Consider the following 17,830-nt stretch of genomic DNA (forward strand, 5'->3'; position numbering starts at 1 on the left):
TGTATAATTACAATTGGTTAGATTTTATGTACGGGAACTACTTCTCTTCATACAAAATAATGGATAATTTCGGTACCCCATTTGAGGCCTCATAAGTAAGGGTTATTCTATGTTTAGAACATGATGGAATTTCCATGATTTGTGTGACGAGCCGAATATTGATGTGCAAAATTCAAATTTTGGTGAGTGAGCGTAATAAAAAATAATGTTTAAGTAACTATGATTTTTGTACGGGAACTGCTCGCATGCCAGTAGTGCTTATGTCTTGTTTTGTATTATAACTTTAGAAATACAATTATGGCCAAAGGATAAACTTGGCAACAAGTGTCAAATCTGGTTAGTCTGAATAGACTTGCAAACTGACCAGACATTACACTGGTAATGTAGCTACACACTTAATGTTCAGTGTTTCAATCAAATTGTTTAACTATCCCATTATCTTCTGTTCTCAAGTTTGAGATTGTTAATTTTTGTTGTTGTTTAAGAAATTTTAAAAGCTGACAAATTGATTTTTGCTTAATTCCAGTCAAATCCAGTTATACCGAGCTAGTTTGGGTTATTATTTTTGAAACAGTTGCAATAAAATCAGAATATTTTATATCTAACAATTAAATGTAAAATGCCAGAAGTCTGTAAACTATTACAGAGACATCTCCCAATGGTCATTAATACATCGGAGAGAAATATAAAATCATTACAAATGATCACATTTTTCAAGGTAAATGTTACTATTGTTACGGTAATTATACGTCTAATGACATTCACTTTCTTTACGACTCCTGTATGGCACATTCCGTATGCCACAGTAACCTACAACATTTTTCTGGAATTAGGTTATGACATTTAATTGTATATAAATACTTACATTCAACTGTGTATCAAATATAACAAGCTTGGCACTTGTTGGAATTATATCATAACATTTGTGTGCTCTCATAAACTTCGCAAACACAACATCGGCATTCTCATCTACAGAAAAACAAAACAAAACAAAACATAGCCAATAAATATCATGTATATACATATTCTTTCTATGACAAAAAAATGATTCCTGTAATTTGTATTACCTTAATGGATTGTATATTACTAAATTGATTTGTATACATTTAACAGTACAATGTATGTAAACAAAACATATCAAATTATCCAGATACAGATTGTTGGTATCCAGATACAGATTGTTGGTACTGTGACAAAGACTTTATTCACTCGGCAAATATGACAATATCTTAAGACCTGAACAAAGCCGGAATACAGACAGGCAAGACAGAAAGCAACAGCAAAGATGGCCAAATGGAAAAGCAACCAACCAAATTGTTTGTCAGTGTTCAGTCACCTAAACTGTAAATTCATCAAAATGTTTGTAGGCTAACATCTTTTCATGCTTAAACCCTTACTGTGATTTAATGAGTAAAATACGATATTATACTGATGTTACATTCATGTCCAATGACCTCACTTAATTAAATGAATTAAAAGCATTAATAGAATCCTATCATTTCATATCTTTAAATATTTTAATTAAAAAATTTAAAAGTATTAAAACAAACCCAAATCTTCAATCTCCATTCTCTCCATTTCTCCATCAAGGTTAAACTGAAATTGTAAAAAAGGTCAAAGGGTCAAGGACACACTTTCTTTATATGTTAAATAAAGCACAAAATTCAATATATAAAAAGACTGCAATAAGCCACTTGTAAACTGATCATCACATAGGCAGGGTTGTTAGTAAAAAAGAACCTCTTAAATAAGAATCATATGAAAAACTTGATGCTGAGTCAAGGTCATTCAAGTCTTCAAACATCAAACAATACTTTAACAAAGTAGAAAAGAAGAACATTTTTTTTTCTAAATGAAAAAGTTTTTCCCCTCACATTGCAATTGAACAACCTATTATTATTAGAAATGTCAATTAAACCAGTTCAAGTTTTTTAATGAAACATGTCTGTACAGAAAGTTTTCAGTTTGGTAGACTATAAATAGACTGTGATCTACACTGTCAAGTGAAACCTTGCATTAATGTGTCTAATTACCCCCCATCCTCGTGGAAACACCAGCAGGATACTAGAAATCCTACAATTGTCTTCCTGGTAATGTGTTATTTAAGTAGTTTTGAAAGCTATTGTGGTATATTAGTGCCAGTTTTATCACTGTAATCAATAATTCACCAGATAGAAATAGAATTATACATCAGAGGATCAATACCATATCACATCCATTTAACACCTTGTCACAAATACATGCTTAATAAACAGGCAATAATGAAAAGTGAACTCTAACCATCTTTTGATTACATTTTCAACATGAAAATAGCTATTTGTACTGTCAAGCAGACCATGCTTAATGTCCTAGCTCTAATTCTAGACTTTATATCTGTTTAAAAAAACTTCAAGGGACAAACAAATGTTTATACTTATAACATGTTTATATCATCTGTAGATTAATAAAACTTTCAGAGTTCATATTCTTGACCCTGACTTGATAATTTCAAGTAATCTATTTCTAAGCAACCATTTCAGAAAGGTCAATGGTAGAAATGATATTTTATACATGACAAAAACCAAGCCAGACATACAATTCATATGGACACTCTTTGTAAAGGTTTTAATTAACATTTAAAACCAAACATTTGAGCTATTTCAAAGGTCAACAATTTACCAGCAGACAAGAAGCTTTTACTACTTTGCATTGATTATTGTAAGAAAACAACAAGTATTATCAAAGTATGTATTTATTTGTAGAATTTATTCTGCCTTTGTACTCACCTTAACGGTATTTGGACTCTCTGGTCGGTAGATAATAGCGTGGGAGTGGTCATTCTGGAAGGGAGACAATCTGCTCGGTAATGGTGGGGCAGACTTGGGCTCATTGGATAGCGAGGATGACCGCAGGGGAGACACTGTAAGACAAAAAACACAAAATAAAATTTATTTTAAAGTTAAAAAATATATTTAATACATAATCACTAAATTATAACATTTATTTAACAATTTAGCTGTGTAAAGAATTCTAGGTTAGAAATTCAGCTTGTCATCCAATCAAAATTCACATGGTCAGTGATAGAAATACTTAAATATTCCGGTTAAACCAAGAATACTTCAGTTTTTCTCCTTATGTTTTAAAGACTTTTCTAAAATAATCAAAAAAATTAATTTCAAAAAAAGACAGATGTATATCTGTATACCCTGAATTTGAGAAATGACCTTGTCCTGTTTTGAAATTAGAAAGTCCATTATTTATTTCAGGGGTAATTTTCTTGAAATAAGCCTACTGATATGACTGCCACTATTCCAGGAGTAAAGAAAAACACTAGTTACCTTTGTCAACAATAGCTTTATACATTTTGTACATAATATCTCCTTTTATCTATTTTTACATTTTAAATATTCCCATATATTATATATATATAGAGTTCACATGTTTTATTGCTACTTTACATTATATCTTACATAGAAAACTGTTGTTGTTGATATTTTTAATGAAGGTCAAAGTTATGCATAAATTATTATGAACATCAATTAAATAATAAAATTATTATGAACATCAATTAAATAATAGCAATTTTATCAGTTTTACATCTACATAACTTTTAATTTCTACATTTACATTAAAATATAAAATGCCAAATTTTAATTCTTATCACAGCTATATATCCTAGACTTTTTTATACACATTTTTTTCACATACAAAATTTGTCATACACTTTAAATAGGATCTGTACTGATATTCAACTGGTGGTGTTATATTGATTGTGGATTATAATAAAATAAATGCAAATCCTTCAACAGTATTCACATGTTATACATTAAAACATCAAGGTTATCAATGATGTATCAGTCAATTTATGCAATGGAGGAGATTAAGTCAAAAATTTTTTATGGCCTTTAAATTTTGTTTAGTCAAATAGCTATTCATAACCATAGTTCTGTTAAAGTAAAAATCTTGAAAAAGGGTGATCCCTCAGAAGCACTTTAACAACAATATATGACAAGAAACACCACCTATCTGGAGCCATGCTTGAGTCAAACACATCATAGGGAGAATGTAATAGTCAAGATTCTCCAAGAAAAAAATAGTGTTCTTGTAAAAAATAAAATTTAAATTTTTTATGTGACCTTGACTCTCAAGGTCATTCAAATGTCAAGTCACATTTGAACTTTAATCATCATGTCAGAAACAAGAGCCACCGCCGGGCGGGGGCAACGCTCGACTTTTTACTTTTCTAAACACAAACATAGAAACTTTTGAACATATCTTAACGTTTCCTTTTTATAAATTTAGTTGGTCTGTCTTGTCACATTAGTTCTGTTTATATATTTTGTATATATATATATGAATAGAAACATTACGCAATTTTTAAAAATAGCAACATGACGCAATTTCTAAAAATAGAAACAATGACGCAATTTCTAAAAATAGAAACAATGACGCAATTTCTATAAATAGCAACAATGACGCAATTTCTAAAAAATAGAAACGATGACGCAATTTCTAAAAATAGCAACAATGACGCAATTTCTAAAAATAGAAACGATGACGCAATTTCTAAAAATAGCAACAATGACGCAATTTCTAAAAATAGAAACAATGACGCAATTTCTATAAATAGCAACAATGACGCAATTTCTAAAAATAGAAACAATGATGCAATTTCTAAAAATAGAAACAATGACGCAATTTCTAAAAATAGCAACAATGACACAATTTCTAAAAATAGCAACAATGACGCAATTTCTAAAAATAGAAACAATGACGCAATTTCTAAAAATAGAAACAATGACGCAATAATAGAAACGATGACGCAATTTCTAAAAATAGCAACAATGACGCAATTTCTAAAAATAGAAACAATGACGCAATTTCTATAAATAGCAACAATGACGCAATTTCTAAAAATAGAAACAATGACGCAATTTCTAACAAGAGGGCCATCAAGAGGGCCATGATGGCCCTGAGGTCGCTCACCTGTATATAGGTCCCTGGAGCGAGGCCAGTTTAAACCCAAGGGCTTTTATTTGAACAAACTTGGAAGACACCCATTAGAAGATGTTTCATGATGTTAAGTTTTTACTATACATATATAATGAAAAACAATGACCTCCAACACCCCCCCCCACCCCCCTGGCAGGGCTAATTTTAACTCAAGGGCTTTTATTTGAACAAACTTGGTAGACACCTATAAGAAGATGTTTCATGCTTAACATCTAAGCTCTAACTCATTGGGTTTTTTAAAAGAAGATTTTTTAAGTTTTTACTATACACATATAGTTAAAAACAATGACACCCCTGGGGCGGGGCCAGTTTTGACCCCAGGGCTTTAATTTGAACAAACTTTGTAGACACTTAGTAGAAGATGTTTCATGCTTAATATCTAAACAGTAGCTATTTGGGTTTTTTCAAAGAAGATTTTTAAGTTTTTGCTATACACATATAAGGAAAATCAATAACCCCCGGGCCAATTTTGACCCTAGGGCTTTTATTTGAACAAACTTTGTAGACACTCACTAGAAGATGTTTCATGCTTAATATCTAAACAGTAGCTATTTGGGTTTTTTCAAAGAAGATTTTTAAGTTTTTGCTATACACATATAAGGAAAATCAATAACCCCCGGGCCAATTTTGACCCTAGGGCTTTTATTTGAACAAACTTTGTAGACACTCACTAGAAGATGTTTCATGCTTAATATCTAAACTCTAGCTATTTTGGTTTTTTCAAAGAAGATTTTTTAAGTTTTTGCTATACACATATAAGGAAAATCAATGACCCCCGGGGCGGGGCCAATATTGACCCCAGTGCTTTTATTTGAACGAACTTGGTAGACACCCATTAGAACATGTTTCATGCTAAATATTTTAGCCATAGCTCTTTGAGTTCTTTAAAAGAAGATTTTATTAAGTTTTTACTATAGTATATGCATATAGGGAAAATCAATGACACCCTGGGGCGGGGCCAATTTTGACCCCAGGGCTTTTTTTTGAACAAACTTGGTAGACACTCATGAGAAGATGTTTCATGCTAAATATCTTAGCTCTAGCTTTTTGGGTTCTTTAAAAGAAGATTTTTTAAGTTTTTACTATATGCCTATAGGGAAAATCAATGACCCCCTCGGGCGGGGCCAATTTTGACCCCAGGGCTTTTATTTGAACAAACTTGGTAGACACTCATGAGAAGATGTGTCATGCTTAATATCTTAGCTCTAGCTCTTTGGGTTCTTTAAAAGAAGATTTTTTAAGTTTTTACTATATGCATATAGGGAAAATCAATGACCCCCTGGGGCGGGGCCAATTTTGACCCCAGGGCATTTATTTGAACAAACTTGGTAGACACTCACTAGAAGATGTTATATGCCAAATATCTAAGCTCTAGCTCTTTGGATTTTAAAAGAAGACATTTAAAGTTTTTTCTTTCGGTTGCCATGGCAACCAGAGTTCTGCATGGAATTAAATTCTTTGAACAATTTTTAAAGGTGACCACCAAAGGAACATTCCTGTGAAGTTTAGATGAAATTGGCTTGGTGGTTTATGAGGAGATGTCATTTAAAGTAAAAGTTTACGGATGGACGGACGGACGGACGACGGACGAAAAGCGATCACAAAAGCTAATCCTGTCACTTTGTGACAGGTGAGCTAAAAATAGAAACAATGACGCAATTTCTAAAAATAGCAACAATGACGCAATTTCTAAAAATAGAAACAATGACGCAATTTCTAAAAATAGCAACAATGACGCAATTCTATAAATAGAAACAATGACGCAATTCTTGTTGTTGTTGTTGTTGTAAATATATATATATACACACACACACACACACCAATAAATATATAATTATGGTCATTTAATGCACAAATCTGAGAAAATTCGGTAATTTAACCTTCAAGGTCAAGGTCATTAAAGAGCCCAAGCAAATTTGGGTTTGATAAACAACGAGGTCTGGTCCTTAAGAATGTTTCTGTTATAATATGAAGTTGATCCCTTCAATAATAGCAAAGTTACAGTCAGTTACCGCCAAAACAATGAAAATTTCAATAATTTGACCTTCAAAAGACAATGTCATTCATGAGTGAAGGTCAAGGTCTTTCGGTATATTTTTAACAGTTATCTTTGAAGATTATTATGTTCAAGTTTCAAGACAATCCAGTTTCAAAAAATAACAAAGTTACAGCCAATAATAGCCAAAAAAATGAAAATTTCAATAATTTGACCTTCAAAGTCAAAGTCATTTATGAGTGAAGGTCAAGGTCTGTCTAGTTATTTTTAAGGGATATCCCTGAAGATAATTATGTTCAAGTTTGAAGACAATCCATTCAAAAATAACAAAGTTACAGCCAATAATAGCCAAAAAAATGAAAATTTCAATAATTTGACCTTCAAAGTCAAGGTCATTTATGAGTGAAAGTCAAGGTCTGGCGGGTTATTTTTAAGGGATATCCTTGAAGATTATTATGTTCAAGTTTGAAGACAATCCATTCAGAATAACAAAGTTACAGCCAATAACAGCATGAACAAGCAAAAAATTGGACTTTTTAACCTTGAAGGTCAAGGTCATTTATGGATGAAGGTCAAGGTTAGTGTGGTCTACTGGAAGGTCTTGTCCCAAGGGTTGTTGTGGCCAAGTATGAAGACAATACACCAAGAAATAAAAAAGTTATGATCCAGGTACAAGTTTGCGGACGGCAACGGCAACGCCGACCTGACTATAACAATACTCTACTTTTTTTTTCAAAAAAAAAAAAGTCGAGCTAAAAATGTAACAACACTGAAGTGAAGAATGGGGCAACTGTTTACAGGTGCCAAGGCAAGTTCTGTTTCAGTCATCATATTCTCCATAACCCTAGATCTGTTAATGTCAAAACAATTCCCATAAACCCAGTTCTGTTAATGTCAAAACAATTCCCATAACCCTAGTTCTATTAATGTCAAAACAATTCCCATAAACCTAGTTCTATTAATGTCAAAACAATTCCCATAACCCTATTTTTGTTAATGTCAAAACATAACTGTCAAAACATTGTCCATAACCCCAGTTCTGATAATGTCAAATTGTTTTTCATAACCCTAGTTCTGTTAAAGTGCCAAAACATTCATCAAATCTTAGTTCTGTTTAACCAAAAATATTTGTCATAATCCTTGTTCTGTTAAATCATTGCCTCAGTTCTGTTAGTCAAAACATCAACATCTGCACTACTAAATTGGTAATATGGACTTGCCCTGTATTGAATTTGGAACAAATAATGTTAGCTATGATTGGCTGGCCTGGCTTTAGCCTGGTATAACAGCCTGGTCATTATAAATGTTCCCATTATTCACAAATAAAAGAAAGAGAAATACCAACAAAGCCATGCTCTTAAAGAATATGATTAATGCATTTCATTCAGTGCAACATATGTTTTAAGTGTTTTTACCATCATATAAATGTGAGATAGCAAATAAATGTGAATAAAAAAGGAAATAAAGTACTGAATTAATTGAGAAACACACATTTCCTCACAAACCTTGACATACTGACCTAACATTTTATAAACTTACATGTTTATTGTTTTATTTCTGAGCTGCAAACACTCAATTTCAAGGTCTTGCCACTTAAACATACTGTGGGAGCTAAGGATTATTGTGTTGTCATTATGGGACTCCAGTGTGTTACATATTGTTACAAATCTGTCAAAACTACAGCAAGTATCTTACAGTTTCCTATATATATATACATGTATATATTTATGTTTTAACCCATTGCTTCATGAGCATTTTGTGAAAAATGGCTGTTTTCATTGAAAAGTCTCCCGTTACAAGTTCAAATTGCTATAATACTATAAAAACTGCTTCAACACTAATCAAACTTGGCACAAATGTTGACTGGACCATTGCCCTTGCAACAACATGCTCAGGCTTAAATTTTCTGTTTACCATGGCAACGAGGGACATCTCAAAATTGCCAAAAATCACTATTTTTGCGTTGATTTTTTCCATCAAAATTGATTTCAAAGTGCTGCAACTTCTCAATGGATTGAGATAGAGTCAAATGCTTTTCAGCGTTGTTACACGTTACCTTATGATCAATCTGGGGTCATTTACAGCCTCTAACAAGTCCAAAATTTTCTTGGCGATGAGGGGGACTCCGCCCCCTTCAAACCCCCCAAACAGAAGGGGGCACATCCCCCTTCTGGCAAACCCCTGATGTATCATTTGGTTGGGGGGCCGCGCCGAAAAAGAGGTCATTTTTTTTAACAACATTTCTCAAACAAAAACAAGTGTTTGGGGCCTAAATAAGGCATTTTTTTCATCATTTGAGACAACAAAAAGGGGGGGGGGGGGGGGTTGAAAAAGGCGTTAAAAGGCGTGTATATGAAGTAATGGGTTAAGCACTCCTTTAAAGAGTCTTTTCAAGGTCTTGCTACTTAAAATACATCAAAAGAGCGATCAGTGATCATATGTGTCGCCTCATGATGGCCAATTTCATGTTGGGACAAGTTTTGTGACAGACGGACAGTGCACAACTAGACTTGGTACTGGTCATTCCTGTAAAGTTTGGATAAAATTGCACCAGTAGTTTATGAGGAGTAGTCCGGACAAGCTTTTGTGCATCTGGCAACACACAGAAAAAAAACACTTTTTTATCAAAGGGCCATAACTCTGCCAAAAATCATTCAACCGGAAAACCCGTGCAATATGCGCAAGGACTCGAGCTACAGATCAATCCTGTAAAGTTTCATTGAAATTGCATTAGTGGTACAAGAGAAGTAGTCCGGACAAACTCTAAAAATAAAAATTATTTAAGGGCCATAACTCTGACAAAAATCATTGAACCGGAAAATGCTGACAATATGCACAACTAGACTTAGTACTGATCATTCCTGTAAAGTTTGGATGAAATTGCACCAGTAGTTTATGAGGAGTAGTCCGGACAAACTTTTGTGTATCTGGCAACACACAGAAAAAAACACCTTTTTATCAAAGGGCCAGGAGTAGTCCGGACAAGTTTTGTGACGGACGGACAGACAGACGACGGAGAAGTGATCCCTATATGTCGCCACTACTCCGTACAGGCGACACAAAAATCACCATGGAAAGGTGCACCAAGAATGGCAAAGCTGCACTTTGTGAAGTTTCAGCAACATCTGTCAGAAATTTACAGTAAGTATCTTTACATTCTCTTGACATTATGACTGACTTCTCGTGCTACTTCTAATATTCAAGGGAAAACAATGCTGTTCTTTTTCTATTGTTTATTAATTTAAACAAACATTGGTTTTCATCAGAAATAGGGAGGGACAATCTTTTGATAGAATGTTACAATTTTGTTATTACACATAAATTATACATTTTGATGGAAAATTTTATAATAAATCAAGAAGTAATTTACAACTGTACTGCAGGAATGTGACATGTTTTCCTGAATATGTAATTAGTTAATTAACTGCAGCATAATTATACTAGGTCCTCATTATGTAATAGATAAATACAGTATATATAATTGGTAAAAATGAAGGAAAGAAGAACAAAAAGAGGAATGAGTAAATGGTGAGGTAAAATATCTGACTTAAGAGTTAAAATGCCACCTAATGGACATTGCATAGCTTCAAGATAATTGGTGGATTTGGCATAAGATGCAGGTTCTAGTTCAATCAAATTTGAGATCATTCTTTTAAAATCAACAGTAGAAGCAAAACATTATTTTTACATATCAGTGAAATTTCTTTGAAATATTCCACACTTTCTGACTGATACTTTACATTGATTTTTTTCCCTTAAATTGGAACAAGCATGGAAGAAACAATGTTGATATAGTTGATCAATACACACAATCAGCATCCACTTGACATTAGTTTATCCATTACACAAAATACTTCTTATCTCTCCTCAACAAATATTATCAATGACTGAATTAATTTGTTTTATTATTATGTTTTTATTTTGTTGTATACATTATCTTTCTGTTAATTAAGGTAACACAATGTTCTTATTTAAAATGTAAAACGGAAAATATAAGTTTACACTATAGAAGCTTTAGGTTTAAACTGTTATGTGGGATAATTGAAGTTTTACTGTTATACAAAAAAATTGAAGATTATAGATGGAAGCTGAAGACACCAAATAATCTCCCTCCAAACACCATAACAAGTGCTAAATTTGTTGTCAACTAACATTTGCAGCTGGCCAGTGTGATGTATCCTATGTTACATATGGTATCATGTATATTATATATAGATCTACCTAAGATGACATTTTTATTCTATCAAAAAAACACAATGGTCTTTTCTATATTCACTAAATGAAGATTATCAGATTACAAAACAATTTAAGTTGTTTGAAACTGTAAACTGAAGTAAACAACAGGTTCAGTTCAGTAAGTTGAAACCTACTGTATATAGAAAAAAAACCCTCAAAACTGCTGTGTGAAATTAATTCCCTGGGTATATTGTTAACTTGGTGTCAGATAGTAATGTTTTATCCGAGAGAGAAATAGAAAATTAGGACAAAAGTCTGCAGCAGATCACCAGTAGATTATAACAACAGCACAGCCAGGCTCATAATTTAATATATTATAGCCTTATTTTGTATCTTATAACAGTGAAAACTGCTAATTTCACACTTTTACCCTGCCTTAAGATGATTAAACAGTAGAAACATCACCTGCTTTAATACTTGTATACAAACACATCAACATCTGATGCCTAGATTCTTGATAATGCTTAACTCTAGAACAACATGACTTACTGTTGTTCATCTGCCTAACTTAAACAAACTGCTGTTTGTTTTTTAAGTTCTTCCCAAGTATTAATAATTGTCTTTAGCAAGCTTTAAGTACAACATTATTGCTTTCATTTTCAGTCTTGCATTAAATAATCTTTTTATTTATTCTCATTCAGGCATCTTTCACAAATAAAAAAATAAAATAAAAAATAATCCTCTTAGAATTCCATGACATTTCAAGACAAAAAGAAAAGATTACAGGGAAATTAGAATTGTCAGCAAATTAGGCATTCAGTAAGAACGCACATGGCATGAAAATAAGCAAAAATGTAGAAATCAGAACATTATTTTGTAATGGTTTCTAAACAAGAGAACTGTCCAAAGGGTAGTGTGCTCAACTTTCTCAGTGCTGGATATAAAATGCATATTTTCAAAACAAAGAGACAATTTTAAGTCACGGTAACAGAGACAAGAGGGCCATGATGGCCCTGAGGTCGCTCACCTGTATATAGCCCCCCCCCCCCCCAGCCAATTTTTACCCAAGGGCTTTTATTTGTTTATTTGAACAGACTTGGTAGACACCCATAAGAAGATGTTTCATGCTAAACATCTAGTTTCTAGTTCCAGTTTTGACCCCCGGGCTTTAATTTGTAGATATTTACTTATAGATGTTTCATGCTAAATATCTAAACTAAAGCTATTTGGGTTTTTTCAAAGAAGATTTTTAAGTTTTTGCTATACACATATAAGGAAAATCAATGACCCCCGGGGCGGGGCCAGTTTTGACCCCAGGGCTTTTATTTGAACAAACTTGGTAGACACCCATTAGAACATGTTTCATGCTAAATATCTTAGCTCTAGCTCTTTGGGTTCTTTAAAAGAAGATTTTTTAAGTTTTTACTATATGCATATAGGGAAAATCAATGACCCCCTGGGGCGGGGCCAATTTTGACCCCAGGGCTTTTATTTGAACAAACTTGGTAGACATTCACAAGAAGATGTTTCATGCCAAATATCTAAGCTCTAGCTCTTACGGTTTTTTAAAAGAAGATTTTTTAAGTTTTTACTATATGCATATAGGGAAAATCAATGACCCCCAAGGGCGGGGCCAATTTTGACCCCAGGGCTTTTATTTGAACAAACTTGGTAGACACTCACTAGAAGATGTTTCATGCCAAATATCTTAGCTCTAGCTCTTTGGGTTCTTTAAAAGAAGATTTTTTAAGTTTTTACTATATGCATATAGGGAAAATAAATGACCCCCTGGGGCGGGGCCAATTTTGACCCCAGGGCTTTTATTTGAACAAACTTGGTAGACATTCACTAGAAGATGTTTCATGCCAAATATCTAAGCTCTAGCTCTTTGGGTTCTTTAAAAGAAGATTTTTTAAGTTTTTACTATATGCATATAGGGAAAATCAATGACCCCCCTGGGCGGGGCCAATTTTGACCCCAGGGCTTGTATTTGAACAAACTTGGTAGACACTCTTTAGAAGATGTTTCATGCCAAATATCTAAGTTCTAGCTCTTACAGTTCTTTAAAAGAAGATATTTAAAGATTTTTCTTTCGGTTGCCATGGCAACCAGAGTTCTGCATGGAATTAAATTCTTTGAACAATTTTTAAAGGTGACCACCAAAGGAACATTCCTGTGAAGTTTGGATGAAATTGGCTCAGTGGTTTATGAGGAGATGTCATTTAAAGCAAAAGTTTACGGACGGACGCCGGACGGACGGACGCCGGACGAAAAGCGATCACAAAAGCTCACCCTGTCACTTTGTGACAGGTGAGCTAAAAATGGGCCTGGCGGGCAGAACTTGTCCAGATGCATTCACATTATTAAGTTTCCATGTATTATCTTTCTTAGTATTTAAGTTGGATGACCATAAATGAAAACTTCACCAAACAAATCATAAACATAACTGAAGATTTCCATCAAAGTGGAGCTAAAAATTAAGCAATTTTCCTTCAAAATAATGAATTTTTTTTTGTACCAGAAGTTAAAATAATTAACAGAAATTTCAAGAGATTTCAATATCTTGACAAGCAAAATAAAGGAATACCAATCTGTTTTTGTTTCCCATTTAATTTCTTAGAAATATCACATGCACTATAATGGCACAAAAATGATGCAGATGAAGATGTGTTCATTATGTCATCATTATATAAACAGTTTGTCAGGAATAGAGAACATACAACAAACATCACTGAGTTCATTAAAAGCTAATTAAATTCAGCAATAACAACAAATATAAAAACTCGGTTGATGGATGATCTTGTAAAACAAAACAAATATCCTAATGGCAGTTTGACATTGATATTATTAGAAAAGGAAAATAAATTTCTATACAGACAGACTACTTCAACTGCTCCAAACAATTGATATTTAATTATTTACATAAGCTCAAAATACAATAGAAATTTGTTTACAGCATACCTGTATATATTTATACAACAGGGGATACTAAGGAAGACTTTATGATTTTACTTCTGGAAGACATTTGTCCTGAATCTATGTAATGGATTTGACTATCTGTCAATTTGAAACAGTCCATTCAAAATAGTTAGGAATTTCAATATAACAATATTGAGCTACCAAATGTTACCACTATATGGTGACATGATCTATTAACTGGTGTCAAACTTCCAGCAGGACAAGGTTTAAAAGAGGTCAATGGTCAATTTATACATAAAATTAAACCAAAGTCTAAAATGTATACTTAACTAAATTATATAAAAGTTGATGAAATATGATGAAAAACTATGAAAGAAGCATACATCACAATTTGATTATTTTCACAATACTGTAGTACAATATAATTAAAAGTCCCTGCAAAAATGTACAATAATTCAATTCTAGCCATGAGCATGTTTTTCAATTTTCAATATAGATTCTTGAGTAAAGAAAAAACACTCTTTTTAAATGCACAATATTTTGTTATTAAGCATAGCAAATACAATATCTCCATTGTAAGATGATTTTATTTCTGTTAATGATAACTTGAGGTTATGATAATGAGTTGTATGCATAAACTTCTGTTCTATTCTGTTCTGTTATTGTAGCAAAGTTTAATGTGCGGCTGGTAATTGGCAACATAAAGTGTAATCAGGGAGAAAAATACACACATTTTTTTCCAGCAAGAAAATTCAATTATCATTTGTAAGAAAATTACTTGGTGTTGTGTATAACAAAGTCAAGAGACTTTAGACTAGCTTATATGGGGAAGAAAGGAAAGATTGATCTGTGTTAAAGAGTGGAAAGAAATCACCCTAAAGACATTATTAGTGACTGGCCTCATATACATGTATAAATTGTATTCACTGGACAACAAGACAGATTTTTTCCTGTGGGTTAAACAATACAACCTGACTTATAGGGGTATCACCAAAGTCGAATCACCAAAGTCCACGGAAATAAAACTAAACAGACACTGTAAATTTAGTGCAAAATCAAGGGCGACTCTCATAAATGGTGAGAGATGTAAGTCTGTTCTTTTGAATGATTCATTCAGTCTTCAAAAGTAACTGTCTAACAAATTGTGTAACACAATATATATTAAGTTAAAGCAAGGACAATATGAAATCTCTGGGAGGGTGTATAAATAACTATCCTACAGACAAATGTCTTTCCCAGTGTGGCTTTAACACTACAGACAGACAGAAATCAATTGTCCATATTTTTTTTATATAAATAATATATAAATATTTTATAACAAAATGCTTTTAAGTTACAAGTTTCCTATTAGTCTCTCCATGTTACTGGCAATATTTGCAGTGCATGGCAGCTGGCAGCTATGTAAATATGCACTTATTTACAACATTACAATGAGGAGTACAGGTAACAAGTTATAAAATGAGAATTGCCTGCATAAACATGCATATATATGACATTACTACAGCAGTAAAACAATCATGTACAAGACCTAATTCTAGATCTTGTAGTAAATGGTGTAGAATCAAGGACAGTTACTTTCAAGATTTATATTTTGAGTTTTTGTCTTTATAATATTTTCGATAATATGGGAGACTTTAAACTTTGCATTTATAGGTGTAATACATTACTATGAACAACTGTTGTGGAAAAAATATCTCCCAAAAAACAAAACAACAAAATAATTTTTATCGACATTTACTTACCAAATTTTAGTTTTAAACTCCCAAATTTTCTTTTTTTACGGAACATATCCGAAAGAATATGATATCTATGTTTCACAAAACCATTTTAACATGTATGTCAAGCCTGCAGATAATATTACTGTACGATATACTTCATCACAACAAACTCCATTCATCCATCAACAAATGAGAGAAAAAACATATTCCTATAATAAAATCAATCTAGTTTCCAGGGTAAGCAGTAATATGTCCAAAAAATCTGTCTTCATTAGCCTAAACTTGTCATTTCTTCAATAGCTTAAACTTGTTGCAGAGTATCTCCTCAGTATTCTGTTTATTAATCAGCTTAATCATTAATGTGAAAATATTCCAGCTAATTCAGTATTTTTATGTCGTTTGCCCTATTATAAGTTAAATTTTAGTATGATACCAGGAAAACAATATAAATATTTAGAAGAGAAAATATCCCTGTAACTGTCACACTATCTTCAGAAACACTGGTATCATACTCCAAGTCAAAAGCTAAACTCAATAATAATGTTTTTATTACACATGTAGCAATAAGAATGTCTTCACTTTCTACTGTATTATTTTCTTAATTTCTCCAGCTTAAAACATTCAATGAGAATAAATGCCAAAGCAAAAATTTAATGCTTCTCTCCAATCTATGTAAATTAGACATTATCAGTTTAATTAAAACTTATCCAACAGTTAAATAAAACAAAACAGTTTAAACCACAATATATGTAACATAACACCACAGTTTGCTTGGCAGTCTGTCAAAATTTCATCAATAAATATCCATTACTTTTTTTCTATCTATTTCCTTGTAAACCTGAGGGAGAAGAGAAATCCCTCCTGTGGCCAAGATTGAATAAATAAAACAAATGAGACCTCTGTTTCTGTGAATCTTCCTATGTATGGCATTAAATAATTGCATTTACTAACTTTATACCTTACAGGTAAACTTATTATCTCTCTTTTTATATATATATATACTAAATATGTCCCCAGGTGGCCATCTTCTGCTATAATATGCTGTAACTTTAAAGGTGCAGTCTCAAATATTACAACATTTTGTACAACATGCAAATTTTGACATATGATAAGCCAAGAGCCAGAAGTTATTAATTCAAAATGAAATTGAAAATCTTATTCACTTGGAGAAAGAAGAGTGAACAATTTAAAATGTCCAAAATTTGTTAAAACCTACAAGATCTGGACTTCAATGTGTTACATTTAACTGCAACCATATAAAAATAAATTTAAAACAAGATTCACATTTTAAAATGACAAAATCAATGTATTAACAAAACTTCTTTTTCAAAAACAACTGTAGAAGCTTTTTGGACTTTTCAACTTTTCAAATTTTTACTGAAATGCCAATATTGGTTATTTTTCTATATCTGACTTGAACAACGATTGCTGGATTACTAAAGGAACAATTGAATTATTTTCCTCTTTTTCTGAACAAAATCTGAATGATGATTCAGAACAATACATATACTTTATAAGTTTTAGGTACTTTCATAAATAGATGACAATATTTAAATAACCAGTAAAAAAATATGGCAAAAATATTGTGCAAAGTTAGCTGACATGCCTTAACTATACTAACATAGGTATAATGACGCATTTATTAAGGTCATCAAATATGGATGTTTACCTTTAAAACTTGTTTATCTAATCAAGACAGAGAGGACATGACCTTCATCCTAGAATCAGGTCAACTAATAATCTATATAAGCATGTATTACATCATCACATCAACAGATGTCCAGCATTACACTGATGTCAGGCATCACAGAAATGTGAGTATAAATCAAACATTACATGTTGTACAATTTGGGGAACATGTTAGCACTGACATAATGTACATGTAGCATACAACCAATCTGGTCTGCAGCCTAATTATATCATTAAAAGACAAAATTTATTTACATTGTTTTAAGGTTAATATGTCACACCAACAAAGTTTAAGGTCATATAATTCTGGAGACTGTCATTTGATTGAATGGAAACACAC

The 17,830-nt window shown here is 32.3% G+C and overlaps 1 protein-coding gene across 1 annotated transcript; it reads right to left on the reverse strand.

Annotated features, from left to right (window-relative positions):
- Positions 1-814: 814 nt before the first annotated feature.
- Positions 815-16,734, reverse strand: LOC132718282 (5'-AMP-activated protein kinase subunit gamma-like). The gene is made up of 4 exons (XM_060701968.1): positions 15,826-16,734; positions 2,766-2,899; positions 1,551-1,596; positions 815-969 (listed from the first exon to the last, which is right to left on the reverse strand). Exons 1-4 carry the CDS (start codon positions 15,869-15,871, stop codon positions 830-832), a joined length of 366 nt encoding a protein of 121 aa, XP_060557951.1. The 5' UTR covers positions 15,872-16,734; the 3' UTR covers positions 815-829.
- Between the last annotated feature and the right edge of the window lie 1,096 nt (positions 16,735-17,830).

The sequence above is a fragment of the Ruditapes philippinarum genome, unplaced genomic scaffold (genome assembly GCF_026571515.1).
Source record: "Ruditapes philippinarum isolate M1 unplaced genomic scaffold, ASM2657151v2 ctg18881_1_1_1_1, whole genome shotgun sequence".
NCBI classification, from domain to species: domain Eukaryota; kingdom Metazoa; phylum Mollusca; class Bivalvia; order Venerida; family Veneridae; genus Ruditapes; species Ruditapes philippinarum.